The following is a 15357-nucleotide window of genomic DNA, read 5'->3' on the forward strand; positions in this document are numbered from 1 at the left end:
TGCTTAGGGCCATATTTAAGACATCTTAAGAATTCATAAATATTGCTATTAGGGTTCAACCTGCCCAGGAGAGAGATACACAATTTGCTTGGGAAAGGCCCTGGAAAAGAGGTATCCAAGGCCATTCTGATATATGTTAAATCCCCATCCAAGTATCTAAGTTATAATTTCAAACAAATATCCTTTAGCACTAAAATCAACTTCACTGATACAACCTGCGGGCCTGAGTATCCAAGCTCTCCCGGGTAACCCCGTTCACCGGATTCTCCACGCATACCCTGTTAAAATGAACAAAACTTAGTGAGTTCACCAGGCACCCTTAGGGTTCCTATTGAAGGCAGGCTTCCCTGCAATATGTCATTTGACAGCCACAAGAGAAAGATAAGAAAGATTTGATTGTCTGTGCTCAGTTCTCTTAGGATATGGAATGTGAGAAGATATGGGGGGAGGGGGCTCCACTTATGTTGCAAAGCCAGATTTTTTTTCAGTCTTTGCATGACTCTTTCCAATGTCTTAGCTTAGTGATAGAAGCAAAAACACCTTGTTTAAACAACTCAAGCTCCCATTTGACATAATAACGGGTTCCTAAAAGCCCATCCATTCCTTTTAAGGGATATGGGCTAAGTATTCACTGGTGTTAAGGACTCTTATCCCACGTGAAGGAACTCAGAATGTTGAACACAGCAACAAGCGTGACATTCTGGGGGAAGGCACATGAAGCACAAAGAGAAAGGGCAGAAACCTGACTTTAAAACCCTACGGGTTCTTGTGTGGCGCCTGGGTGGCTCAGTTGGTTAAGCGTCTGACTTTGGCTCAGGTCATGATCTCACAGTTTGTGGGTTTAAGCCCTGCGTCGGGCTCTGTGCCGACAGCTCAGAGCCTGGAACCTGCTTCCGATTCTGTGTCTCCCTCTCTCTCTGCCCCTCCCCTGCTCATGCTCTGTCTCAAAAATAAATAAAACATTAAATTTTTTTTTTCTAAACCCTATGGGTTCTTGAAACAAAACCAAAAATAAACCCTATAGATTCTTACAGGATTAAGCTGGCTCTCTGGGCAAAGGGTGAGCCCTTAACATGATTCGTCTAATAACTGACTTCATTTCTCCCTTGTATTAAAAGTTTCACTCCTACAGAGAAGATACATTTTCTAAGATTGAAGATAATACCCATTTTGTGAATTATTCTGCCTTCTTTTTCATGTTGCTCATGTGTCGGAAAGGCTACTAATTATTCATAGATTTGCAAAGAGAAAAAACCTTAAACTGAGAATTAATCACTGTGTAGGTCAATTCCTCGTGCTTCTTAAGTTTTTAAACTGTTCAGGTAAATAGGAAGCACTCCTTTTTTTTTTAAGTTTTTTTCTTAAATGTGTATTTATTTTTGATAGAGCATGTGAATGCACATGAACAGGGGAGAAGCAGAGACAGAGGGAGACAGAGAGTTCCAAGCAGGCTCTGCGCGGTCAGCACAGAGCCCAACATGGGGTTTGAACTCACGAACCGTGAGCCAAAACCAAGGGTCTGATGCTTAACTGATTGAGGCACCCAGGCATCCTGGGAACCACTTGTCTTAATCATTATCGTTATCTTATTCTGCTCTTTAAAAGTTGACTTCTAGATTTATGAACATAGCTAAGTTTTAAAAGGACTGTAGCTAGAAATTTTGAAATAGGTTGTGAAAATCTTTGCACATCACATTAGTGACATTCAGAGTGCAACATCCTGAAAACAACTTGGTTCTATATAGCCAAGTTCAAACTCTTGTTATACGTCCACGCTTGTACATTTATATTAAGGGAATCATTTCAGCAAAGCAAAAGCAAGAACAAAACAAAAAAACCTGTAATACAGTTTTTCTTTTCATCACTAACCACAATATCTAACAAAACAGAAATTATCTAAATGCTTAACATAAGAATAGTTTAGCAAATAGTTGTTCTTCTACAGAGTATGCTATAATATATTTAAATGATAATAGGATGATTTGGAAACAGAAAAGCAGACTATAACATAATATATTCATTATAATAACTCTTACTATCTATCTCTTACAGGAAACAAACATGAAAATAATTGCAGGAAGCTAGTGAGCTTACACTTTAAAAATGATATTCTTTTTAAAATTTTTTTTAACATTTATTTTTTATTGAGAGACAGAGACAGAGCATGAGCATGGGAGGGGCAGAGAGAGGAGGAGACACAGAATACGAAGCAGGCTCCAGTCTCTGAGCTGTCAGCACAGAACCTGATGCAGGGCTGGAACTCCCAAAACCGTGAGATCATGACCTAAGTCAAAGTCAGACACTTAACTGACTGAGCCACTCAGGCGCCCCTAAAAATGATATTCTTAATTAAAGTTTCCCCTTATTGCCAAAATAATCTATGCATTGACTTGTCTGCCATAATACAATATTTTCCATAAACAAAATCTTATTTAAATTTTCAACGTATTCTACATCTTGTAGATGTCAGCATATCTAATTTTATAGACAGTAATGAGCCATATTTTCCCCAGATCCAAGGGATGCTGTAATCTGGAATTCAGCGCCCTTGGAAACTATAATCTTCCAACACTACTTGCTCATCGTTAGCAAGTCACAGCCTCAAAAACACAAATGAATCTATGTGACCAATGTTCCAACACTAGGTTAACTAGCAAACTATTGACGTGTTAGATAAGTCCGCTTCAATATGATTTTATCTCTTATTTAAAAAATCAAAGCTTGAATAGGAAAAAGAGCAGACAACTACAGGGATTCATCAAGATTACAATGTGTTAAATGGAGAGGTCTCCTATTAAAGACAGTAGTTTGCTCACATTTTTCTCTGCTCCCAGAATGAGCGGTTACTGTTCCACAATCTTTCCCAATAAGAAAACAGAGCAGAGGCCCAAGCAGCAATCGGTCTGAATCAGAGCAGGAGGTCAGAAGGCCAGAAAGGAGAAATCCAAGAGAAATAAACCTCACATGTTTGAATATACTAGGAGGTTACTGGTTTTGTCAAAGAGCTTTATAATTAACTGGCAAAGTTAATTTACAAGCAAATGAGGAGAAAGAGTACCTCAGAGAAAATAAGAGTTATATAGCTGCAAATAATATTTACCTAGCAATCATATGAACAATGAACAGTCTTGACCAAAAGTGGAGAAAGTAAGTATCTCGCAAGATGAGTTGTGGGAAGTGTAAGAAGGAGATGGATAGGTTAAGAAAAATCTTTATCCCCCCCTAGCAAGAAATCAATAGAACAACATCCCAAACTGAAAACCAAGAAATACCAAAGTAACCATGCTGTTTAGAGAAACGACAATAATACCAGAAGGACTTAGCCCGCAGTGAGTTGCTCCTGAAGAGCTGGGAAGAATGGACAGGGAGATAATGCAATCTGACTTCAAATGTATGCACAGGCTTCACTCTGATTTAAATTAAATTTAAAATAACACAGGAGATGGGGGCGGGGGAGCACGTAGGTGACCTGGTTGGTTAAGGTGTAACTCTTGATTTCCACTCAGGTCATGATCTCACAGTCATGAGATCAAGCACCGTGTTGGGCTCTGTGCTGACAGCGTGAAACCTACTTGGGACTCTCTCTCTCTCCCCCACCCCTCTCTCTGTCTCTCAAAATAAACCTTAAAAAAACCCCACAGGAGATGAAGTGACATAGGGAAAGAAAAATAACCATGACCCAGCTGAACAGAGAACCCACTGTTAATGGATATTTAGATAAACGATATGTAGTGTCACAAAAGAAGTAAATGATTCAAAAGTAGGAAATTCCTTCCACTGCCTAGAGCCACTTAATTTCTCCAAAACAGTCTATTTCTTTCTGCCTTTAGGGGATAAAAACAGTAAGATAAAATGATAGTTCCAGACATTATTTATTTCATAAGTATTAAAACCAAATTAACAGGAAATATCCATTTAAGAACTTATTTCAAATCCTAGCATTTTATGAGAAAAAAACATTTCACTTGGTGTCAACAAAACTTGTTTGGATTTTTGAGACTTGAAATTTCTTAACATCCGTGCTTTTCCAACACTGTTGTAATAAAGACACAGGAGTCACATCTTCTTTGTACCTTGGAGGTCATTGCCCAACACACACACACACACACACACACACACACACACACACACACACTTGGGCTCAGAGTTGACATAAATCAATCTGTGATTTTCCTCCATCACTAAATCAGGACGATGCTAGAAAAAATAATACCAGCAGAGCATGACCACACTGTATTAGAGAGAAGTCTACATAATAAACTTATTTTGTAAAAAAATTCCAAAAGGATCCTGATCTTTGGATTTGAATCCAGCTCTACCAATTGTTATTAGTACGTGGCCTCTGACAAGTTCTGCTAAACCATATTTTCTCTCTTATTCATAAAAGGGAACCAATGATGCTCATAACTCTGAGGGTTGTATAAAGGTTTACAGAAGGTGATAAAAATAAGGTCTAATGCAGTGACTGGTGCTAGATAATTGCTTAGTAAAATACAATTCCCCCACAGAGATATCCCCTTATCCCACCCTCTAATCGCATCCTTCCCATTTGGATAAATGGTAAAAGCTCGATCTTTTTCCTTCATTTAGGGACCATGCAATCCCCTTAAGCACTCATAGGAAGCCCCACTTCTTTACATGGAAAAATCATTATTTCAGAGGTAAAACCATTTTTCACTAAGGTATTAGCTTCTTTTCAATCTAAATGAAATACTCCAGGTTGGAGGGGAAGCAGGGAACCATACAAACTTTGTCTTCTTCATGGAAAAGGTCCCATGAAAACCTCTCAGTGATCTTCCTGCAATCTCAGACAGCCCAGCCAGCACTCCCCTTGACCTCAGAGAGAACTCTTTAAAGTAGCCATACATGCGGAACGTAAAGCAAGTCTTTGCGGAAAGCACTGACCTCCAGCCCTGGCACACCGCGTCTTCCTCTTGACCCCTAAGAACAGAAGGGAAGCAAAGACCTTAGAGAAAGAAACGACCCAATTTTCACCCCAGCCTACCTCCCTCTTCCACACAAGCAGGTGAAATTCAACCCAAGAGTGGTTATAGTTACCTGAGGGCCAACATTTCCAGGTTCCCCCTGAGGTCCGTCAAAACTAGACCTTCCCTGAAAAGGAAGAAGTAAAGGGAATATAAGTTTCGATGTCTACATCCTTCTGGATTTACTCTTCAGACATGGGCTCTCTAATACAGAAGCCACTAGCTACATGTGGCTATTAATTTTAAATTCATTAAAATTAAATTAAAATTTTAGCTTCTCAGTTATACTCGGCACATTTCAAGTGTCCAGTAACTACACGTGGCCAGTGGCTACCATATCAGCACAGATATAAAATATTTGATCTCAAAAAGTTCTGTGGGTCAGCGCTTCTCTAGAAGCAAACGGATTAATTCTGGTGTTCTAAAATATCCGCACTGTAGGCAGCCTCCCCCAAAGATTGTTCATGGGACAACTCTTCAGGGTTCATCGTGCTGCGACAGTAGTCATACACGTTCCCCCAATGAGCTATGCTTAATATTTGAAAAATACTGGGATTTCCCTTTCTACCCATCCTATAGGTACAGAGTGGCAGACAGAAACAGAAGGTAGATGAACGTGTCTCTGCACATGTGGAGCGATCAGTATGCACAGATGATGATGGAGGGAGAGGTTTTACACACAGTCACGATGAGGAAGCTTTGTGCTGCTCTCACTTCTTTAAGCCCAGAAGTGGGAAAATAAATGGTGTCCAGAGAAAAAAATGAGTCCATCTTTCAGGAGAAACAGAAACTACCTTGGAAGCCAAGGAGGGACATTTTAGATACTCAGTAAAGTCCCATGCTAACTCAGTAAGAACACAGAAACAGGGTAAGAATGTGAAATACAGAAATAAAAGCATTTGCGCAAAGCTGTCCTTCCAACGGTTACTTATGATAGATTAGATTCGAAAACAATATAAATATTCCACAACATGGAAGGAAGCGTTGATTAAATTATGGTAGGAACGCTTATTGAAATAGTATGCAACAATTACAAATTACGTTTATCAAAAGTTTATAAAGGAGAAAAAATGTGTTATAACATTCTTTTCAAGTATATTAAATTTGCTGAAAGAATAATTTATCCCAAATACAGAGAAAGATAAAATGACAGTTCCTCATTTCTTTATATTGTACTAGAACATTTTTTAATAAGCCAATGGGATCCTTATTTGACTTTCTCAGGAAAAGTAATTGCATCACCAAGTTAGGAACATTCTGTAAACTTACTTTTTTTCTTGGTTACTGGAACTATTCATTTTTTTCTTTACATTTTACATCCTGTATTCCCAAATATCTATAGTGTTACTTCTATTGTAAAAAATTTTTTAAATATAGTAGGCTATATGAGAAAGGAGGCTTTAGACAAGGCACTCTCACAACTGGTCTAGATATAAAAAAGATTCTTTCTTAAAACATTTATCATTTTCTCACTTCAATAGTAGACAGTTTTTTGCAGCCAGCGTAGCAAAGGAATCATTTGGGCAGATGTTGGAATCATTGGGTAAAAGACTGTCGGGAAACAAGAAATTTACAATCTCAGTATCACTGCCAGATTACTTGATCATTACAAAGAGGGAAAAAGTGTGTTTACAATGCCTAAGTCTCATGAACAGCATCTTAATCAAGTGACCAAATTAATGTACCAGTAATGAGACAGCCAGACATAGTTTCTCTCCTGGTGACTGAGAAGGCTACAGCCTTACTTAATCTCCTGAAAAAAAATATTTAAACTGAATCTTATCATGAGGAAACAATCAGACAAATCCTAACTGAGGGATGTTTGGCAAAATAACTGGTCAGGAATGCCCATGTCACGGAAACAAAGGACTGGACAACAGCTGTGACTGAGGGATACTACTGAGGCAAGACAACTAAATATACCACACAGTCCTTGATCAGCGCTCAGATCTTAGGCATCAGCATGTGTTTTGCACTGAGCCTTTACAGAAGCAGCCCGCACCCCAAGCAGCGAGAGGCCCCGCCAAGCTCCTTCCCTGGGGACCACACTCAGCATCTCAGCATCCAGCTGCCATAGCTTTGAACTCTGGGAGCATCCCTGCATCTCAATTTATTTGTTCATCCCTTAGCAAAATGTGTCCTAAGGTATCAGAGAAGCCTAGAAGAGGTTATTTTGGGGGGTCTTGGAACACTCAAATATGTTTCCATATAAATTAATGGTAATTTTCTTCGCTGACTCCATTTCCGCTTCTGATTGGTTTCAGAGGAACTCTCTGCTTTCGCACAGCCAAGGAAACTTGTACCGAGGAAAGATTGCCCCCTAGAGGTCTATCTTCTAATGACACTTACCAACCTGGAATTTCAGCATTCCCAGCTATAGGCTTGTATAATTTGTGAGAGTGACTTCTATTACCCAAGTCTATTCAAAGAATATTTAGCACCCTTCCTTGAGCTCGGAATGGGAGTAGAAACCATGTGGAACACAAGTTCACTGTTACATGGCACCACCTCAGAGGGTTCCAATTTTTGTTTGCACACACAATTCAGGGATCTAATCTTCTAAGTTAACCCTCAGCTGAAGTCAGTGATGGAGACCTCTGAAAACTGAGAGCATGAGACTTTCCCCATGGCTGGGGTGCTGTGATGCACACGGTACTGGACAGTTTGTATAGAGGCCTGAGTTCTTTCCAGCTGTAAAACCATGAGCAAACCATGGAATCAAAGCTCAATTTATATGCCTTCCTTCCCATGACGCCCATTAACTCATGGGAACTTTGAAATGGTTTTTCTAACCTTCTCACCTTATAGATGAGGGAACTGGGACCCAGATGGGTTAAGGGTTGCTTCTCTTTGCTCAATTCCATAACTGATTGGCTATTCACAGGGCTCTCCAATCTCAACTCACCCAAGAGAACCCTCTCAATGGAGTTTGTCCAAAATAACTGTAATTCACAACAGGATGAGAAATTCTTGCAGCAAGGAGTTACAGTTTTCTCCCATAGTTACATAATAATGATCTTGTTACAAACTGGATTTTACACAGGACCTGGCCATCCACAAAATGGATGCAACCGAGTCACAATTCAGGGAAAAGAATCAACATCCTAAGGCTTTGTCAAAGGAGGCAAACTGGAGTTCAAAGGAAATAGAGGTTGCTTTACAGTTATAAACATTTTGCTGTGCAGACCTTGTTTCTGGAAATTTGGAATGACAAGATGTGAGGACTGAGGCACTTGGGGTAGTCATCTTTCAGTCATGCATTTTAATAACGAGGACATCAAAAAAATTCTAAAGATGGCTTCCAATCAGCAGCATTTGCAAAGTGAACGAGTCTTTTTCCTTTGGTGCTACCTTCTGTCATAACACTTCCAGTTTTCAAAACCAGATAAGGAGCTTATCTCTAAAACTGGCTAGTACTCGATTCACATCAGTAAACAATGGCAGTGGTAGAAAGCAAGTCAACAGTGTAATGTCCTGACCGTCTTTTGAATCAAGGCATCATGATGACCTTGGAGAATTTTTAAACTGCAAAGATCTTAGGCACCACGGAGCCTGATGCTTTCACTTTCGAGGTGAAGAAACCAAGCACAAAAGACATAAAGTAACCTGTATTGCTAGTGTTGTGGGAAATGAGATTTTTTTCAAGATAAAAAGAAACCACAAGACAAGGATGCAAGAATATAAGGCTATAACTGGGGATTAGCATTCGGAGCTCTTGTCTCCATGGGCAGCGGCGTCCCAGAGGTTTGCTCCCTAGTTTTCAGTGCTGATCCAACCAGAGTGCTCTAGCCTTCCTCACCAACTAGAATTTCCAACCGCCCCCCGAACCCGCCCCAGCCCCACCTCCACCCCACCCCCCATGTACCAATAGCACCAAGTCAACAGAGATGATCTTACCTGATGTCCACGCCTTCCTTTTTCTCCCTTAGGGCCTTGGATGAAACTATCTGCTCCAGGATCTCCCTAAGAAAAGAAAAGGTTGCTTACCTCAAATGGGCAGAAAAGATAGGAAAAGAAATTACAGGAAGTATGATTTTTTAAAGGCATCAAAGTGTACCTTTTTAATTGTCTGATTTTGCTTAGAAATCCCAAATACCCAATGCAATTAAAGTTGCAAACTCTTTAAGAACCCAAATGTTCTATAAGATGGATCTCCTCACAAATCTCTTATTTGTTGCAATGCTAAGACAGGCTGAACAGATGCCTCATTAATGAATAATTAATTGCTCTCTGACTTTGTGCCTAAGCAAACTGTTTATAAGGCCCTGGATTAAAGCACTCACAGGATCTCCCCTTAACCCAGGCTCTCCACGCTTCCCAGGTGGTCCAGGTGGTCCCGTCAAGCCCTGAAATCACAGGGGGAAAAATGTGTCACATTAAAAGATCATCTATTGCCCAAAGGAAAGAGAACATTAAGAGGCAAAATGAGAATCACATTAAAAGAGCAATTTAGTACTTGAACTTTAAAGCATTTGCTGCCCAAGAGGTGAGGAGGAGATGAAGAAAAGAACATACTTTTACTGGAAATCTCTGATATATGTGGCCCTAGGTATGCATGACCTCACCCTAGATATGTGAACCCTTACAACTCAGGAATTACATACTGCATGCAAGGAACCTAAGGCTCAGCAAAGTTGGACCCAGTTGTCCCTACCACCAAATTCCTAATCTCTCCACATCTCCCTGATACTCTTACACAGAAACATACATGAGAAGAAGAAGGTGGTCTCTACCACAAACATGGGCAGCACTGGCACAGCAAGATCTCATGAAAAAGAGGCAAATGAGAGAAAAATGCTTCTGGAGCTCCTACTCTAGAAGGGGAACCAGTGAAGTGAAGCAATTTGCCATAAGACTATGACATGATAAACAAATGGTTGCTTCTCTTAAAATCTGTGGTTACTGGTACTCTCTCTGTGTAGTAGTTCCTACAGAGCCACGGCGTCAGGGAGAGCCCCCACCCCCCAGGAACCTTCCTCAAATGGGGTTATGTGCCTGGTTCTAGAGGGTATATGCCACACTCTGAGGACAGTGGAGTGGGACCCATCTCTGAGATATGGTTCTCAGACACACAGGGAATGGAATGTTCTCTAGGCTCTAAAAACAGCCACCTCATAATGTTACTCCTCCTCACCTCTTTCCTGGCCTGATATAATGGTAAAAGGGAGTTAGTTAATTCTAAATTCCAACCCTACTGTCCAATTTACTAGCTAGGTGAATTTTTTTGACTTCTCTAAGATGCAATGTTCTCATTTGTGAAACAGATATACCCATTTTATCAAGCTGTTATAGAGATTAAATGGAACAATAAATTAAAATGCTGAATACAGAGGCTGGCATTTGGTTCTTATCATGATGTGCCCAACTTCCAGTCCTTCCTTTTTCTGACCCAGAAAATCCCAAATCCCTCACCATGGCACTACATTGACTCCAACTTGCCCTTCCAGACTTTCTTCCCACTCTTTTTTTTTTTTTAAGTTTATTTATTTTTGACAGAGAGAGAAATAGTGTGCATGAGCTAGGGAGGGGCAGAGAGAGAGGGAGACACAGAATACAAAGTAGGCTCCAGGCTCTGAGCTGTCAGCACAGAGCCCAATGCGGGGCTCGAACCCACGAGCCATGAGATCATGACCTGGGTCAAAGTCGGGTGCTTAACGACTGAGCCACCCAGGCGCCCCTCTTCCCACTCTTTATACCTTTTATCTCACCCTCCACTCCTGTGGACTTGGAATCATTATTTGTCCGAACTCACAATGAGCTCCTCTAACTCTAAGCCTTTCCTTTTTCTTAGCCTGGAATCATGTGTCTTAACAGGGTTGTGTGTCTCCCTCACAGAGGTCTATGAAAAATACCTTGATTTCCTGTACTCCCTGGAATGCCAGGGTCCTCTCCTGCCTTGGGCACCATTATCAATTACCACAGGACCTTAGTATGGAAGGCTGACCTCTTGCCCCCTTCCCTCCTCCTTTACCATCTGGTTGTTACTCATCTTTCAAATTTCATGCCATCCTCACTCCCTTGATGAAGCCTTCCTGAATACACACAGTCTGGATCAGATTCCCGTCATTTATCTGTCCTTCATATCCTTATCTCAGCCATAACCTTACAGCTACTTTGTGATTATTTCATTAATATCTTTCATTCCTCACAGAGGCCAGTTTTGAGGTACAGAACCCATGCCTGTCTTGTTCCCCATTCTAAAATCATACCTGGATTACAACAGATAGATACTCAGCAAATTTTTATTATTGTTCAGATGAAGAAATGCCGCTCTAGTTTAGATTCTTCTCCAAGTCACTATACTCCCATTGATTGTTTATTTACACCATTCTTACAACCTTTATCTTATCCTATCTTGGATTATAGTTCTTCCTGTACAAATCTTATCTCCTATACTGTGAATAAGCTCTTTGTTGGTCACAACCATGACTTATTTATCTTTGAACCCTTCTTTGTATCTAGCAAAACACTCTACAGGTAGGAAGAATTTGACAGGTGTTTGTAGAATTAAACTAAATTCAATGGAAGCTGAAAGCTCTCCAGTCTTGAAAGAAATGTGGTGTCCCCCACCTTCTCTAAAATCGAATCCACAAATTGCACGTTATCAATTAAACCTCCCTCAATAAAGAACCATTTCTTGTGACTCCCTGCTTTACTTATTGGGAAATCAATCCACACCTTGGGGTAAAAGTATTACTCTAATTCCATAAGGGGTCCCCAAAATAAAAAAAAGAACAAAAGTAAATAAAATTTACCTCCCCCCCCCCTTATCTAATCCAATCAATCGGCAGAAGCTGACTATAACAGTTCTGAGATGGATCCTTCAGACTGGATTTCATAATCTCTTAGTAATGTCTGCAATGGGCATAGGGATCTGCTTTCCCTTGCATAGAAATATAATTACCAGCACGAGGCAGTGAATAGTCCCTGTCAAGCAGATAGTGCAAATAATGTACATGAGAAGGATGTAGAGAAGGGAGAGGGCAAGCACTACAGGCTGACATGGTCAAGGAGGATGTCCTGAGGAGGAAAGAGAGGAGCTGGAAATTGGAGAAAAACTGATATTCAAATAAGCCCTGAAGATGGAGGCAGGGAAAAACCACTCCAGGATGGGGTGCCTGGGACGAGCTAAGACACAGGGGTGGGCATGCACAAGAAATCTTCAGGGTACAATGAGTAGTACAATCTGATTGGGAAGGACCCTTCTGGACTGAGAGTAATGAAGGTCGTGGCTGAGAGGCCTGGGGTGTGGGACTGAATCACTGGTGACAGGGAGTTTTGCAAAGCCCATGAGGTAGGACGCAGTGATTACTGCTCCAAAGGCTAAGTAACTGGATTTTTATCACTCATTTCACTAGCAGCACAGGAGGGTCTCAACTAAAGACTCCAAAAAGATAATATTTATTGCCCTTTAACTCCTGATCTAGAACTTAAACCATTAGAGGATTCTTTCCCAGAACTTAAACATAAACTATCAAGGTCAGTTTATGCAATAGAAATATGAGAGAAGACTAATTCTCACACTTTACCCGATTTCCTCTATTTCCTTTTTCTCCAGATGACCCGGGGGCTCCACGATTACCCTAGAAAAAGAAATATACAAAGAAGCTTTGTATATCAGGTCACAGTGGGAACTTTTTCCATGTAGTTTCACATTCTAGCCAAGAGCAGAAAGGTTACCATTCTCCTTGTATGTGACAGACTAGATGCCCTGAAAAATCCTCCCTTTGAAAATCATATAAAATTCCATATAGCAAAGTTTAAAATATTTTATATACATTAATGAGCTGATAAAGAACAAGAGAAATTCTTAGAGTTCAGAGTAAAGGGAAAGTAGAAATCCAGAGAAGTAATAGCCATTGGCCATCCTGAGTCACTCTAGTCACTCTGTGAGTTGAGGAAAAACCAAAATCTCATCATTTACTTTAAAGTGATCTCAGGAGGAAGTGCCCAAGTACGTGGCAGAAGCAAATAACCTCAATTCAGGCCTTAGAGACTTCTCACAGCTGAAGTTCAATCAAAAATGAGTTTAAATCAAAAGTCACCATACACATGAGGGAGACACCATGGCGGCAAAGCCAGTAGAAACCACAGGCAACAAAATCAGACTTGCAATGACTATAGCTGTTGGAATTATCATATGCAGAATATAAAATAAGTACTTTTAATACATTTAAATAGGTAAAAAAAAGAATGAGTAAAATAACAAGCAACTGTTAAGAGAGAGAGAGAGAGAGAGAGAGAGAGAGAGAGAGAGAGAGACACCAAGCAGAACTGAGAAAGATAGAACTTCTTGAAGTGAAAATCAGAATAAATGAAATTAAAAATCCAATGGGCAGGTTAAATGGTATATTAGACACAAGTGACATAAGGATTAATGAACTTGAAACGGAAGAAAGTGTTCAGAATGCAGCACAGGAAGACAAACAACACGTGAAAGGGAGATTAAGAGACATCAGGACAAATTTCTTCCAAAAAGAGGTAATAGAGAAAATGGGAAGGATAAAAACTTCAAAGTAAGAATTTGCTAAGGAGTGTCCAAAAATGATAGAAGGCACAAATGCTCAGATTAAAAAACCTAACAAGTCCCAAGCAGTATAAATAAAAAGAAACCCACACCTGGACACATCATACTGAAACTACAGAACACTAGAAAGAAGGGGGAAAATTTTTTTTAATTCACATCCAAGCTACTTAACATATAGTATAATAATGATTTCAGGAATAGAATTTAGTGATTCATCACTTGCATATGACATCCAGTGCTCATCCCAACAAGCGTCCTCCCTAATGCCCCTTGCCCATTTAGCCCATCCCCCCACCCAACACCCCCTCCAGCAACCCTCAGTTTGTTCTCTGTATTTAAAAGTCTCTTATACTCTGTCTCCCTTTCTGCTTTTATCTTATTTTTGCTTTCCCTAGAAGGGGAAATTTTTAAAGCAATATATTTTTTGTTAAGACTGCTGACAAAGGAACAATAATTAGTTTGACAAATAACTTCTTAACAGCAATAATGAAAGACAGAAGACAACAGAAGCCAGAAGACTATGAAATGACATTTTCTAAGTGCCAAAAGAAAATCATTATTTCCCCAAGAACTATCTTACAAGAAAAATTGTAAAATAAAGAGATTTTTAGAGAAACAAAAACCAAAGTGTATAAACTTCATCAAAGGAAATTCCAAAAGTGGTACCTTAGGCAAAAGACACAGGATCTTTCATGATCTTTTGAAGGCATCAGTAAAAGTAACAAATAAGGGTAAAGCTAGATGAGCAATGACTAAATAAAATAATAACAACAACTAATTGATAGACTTGAACAAAACTAAATGTAAACAAAATACTGAACAATAATATGTATTACAGAAGGCAGTTGATTAGAGCTAAGTTTCTAAGGTCCTTATATTCTGAGGATAAGGAAAAATAATAGATTGACTTAAAACTTTGTTGAGTATGCATGCTAACATTTCTAGGCTATATCGGGGAAAATATAAATAGAGAGTATAAATGCCAAACTAGTAGAGGGAGAAACATAGAATGAGAAACTTTCTATACCTGTTCCCCATCCAAGCCATCAGCGCCTTGGTCACCAGGATCTCCCTGTGGAGCAAAGGAAGATAAACTATTGAAGAAAAGAGGACCAGGGGTACATGACTACTGCTTTGATGTTGATATCCTTGCTAATATTTTTTTTTAGTCGGTAGAAGAGTCTAGACCTTCTGAAATGACATTTATATGCTGCATTCACATGCTAAAAAACAATGATTATACACTGTTTTCCCTGACAGTTTTAAGTGCTAAAGGGGGGGAAAAAAAGATTAAAAAAAAAAAAAGAAACTCAAAATTCAAATGGGTATAAAGACTTCTTTTTTCCACTTTTGCACTGGGAACAAGTAGTCACTCTTTCAAAAAACTGGATAAAACATTTCCCACTGGTTGTCTACATGTTAAAGATGGTCCAGGGCGCCTGGGTAGCTCAGTCATTAAGCATTTGACTTCGCCTCAGGTCATGATCTCACAGTTTGTGAGTTCAAGCCCCACGTTGGGCTGTGTGCTGACATCCCAGAGCCTGGGGGCTGCTTCGGATTCTGGGTCTCCCGGTCTCTCTGCCCCTCCCCCCTTGTGCTCTGTCTCCCTCCCTCACTCAAAAATAAACATTTAAAAAATTTTAAAGATGGTCCTTTTGTCATTGACTTTTTTTTATTTTAAAAAGACAGACAAATATGCCTGAATTAATTCGCATAATGGAAACTTAGAAGAGCCCGGATTAAGGAGGAATTAAATGGGAGTGCATCCACATGTATGCATTTGGGGAAACCTACAATAAGAAAAGTCTTTAAGAACTGAAAAATTTATGCTAACTGGATAAGACT

General features: G+C 39.8%; 1 protein-coding gene across 5 annotated transcripts in view; it reads right to left on the reverse strand.

Moving 5' to 3' along the window:
* LOC109258923 (collagen alpha-4(VI) chain-like) overlaps positions 1–15357 on the reverse strand; it is a 121580-nt gene that overhangs the window by 53616 nt on the left and 52607 nt on the right. For all 5 annotated transcript variants that reach the window (XR_002076515.2, XR_002076514.2, XM_019436155.2 and 2 more), the window contains exons 15-21: positions 14540–14584; positions 12515–12568; positions 9269–9331; positions 8883–8948; positions 5059–5112; positions 4906–4941; positions 216–278 (exon numbers count right to left, since the gene is read on the reverse strand). Coding sequence is in view for 3 of the 5 variants with exons in the window: in XM_019436155.2 (XP_019291700.2) it covers positions 216–278; positions 4906–4941; positions 5059–5112; positions 8883–8948; positions 9269–9331; positions 12515–12568; positions 14540–14584 (381 nt within the window). In the remaining 2 variants the exon portion in view is untranslated. The remainder of the gene's footprint in view (positions 1–215; positions 279–4905; positions 4942–5058; positions 5113–8882; positions 8949–9268; positions 9332–12514; positions 12569–14539; positions 14585–15357) is intronic.

Source organism: Panthera pardus, unplaced genomic scaffold (genome assembly GCF_024362965.1).
Source record: "Panthera pardus isolate Hobbes unplaced genomic scaffold, ASM2436296v1 HiC_scaffold_16, whole genome shotgun sequence".
Classification (NCBI taxonomy): Eukaryota; Metazoa; Chordata; class Mammalia; order Carnivora; family Felidae; genus Panthera; species Panthera pardus.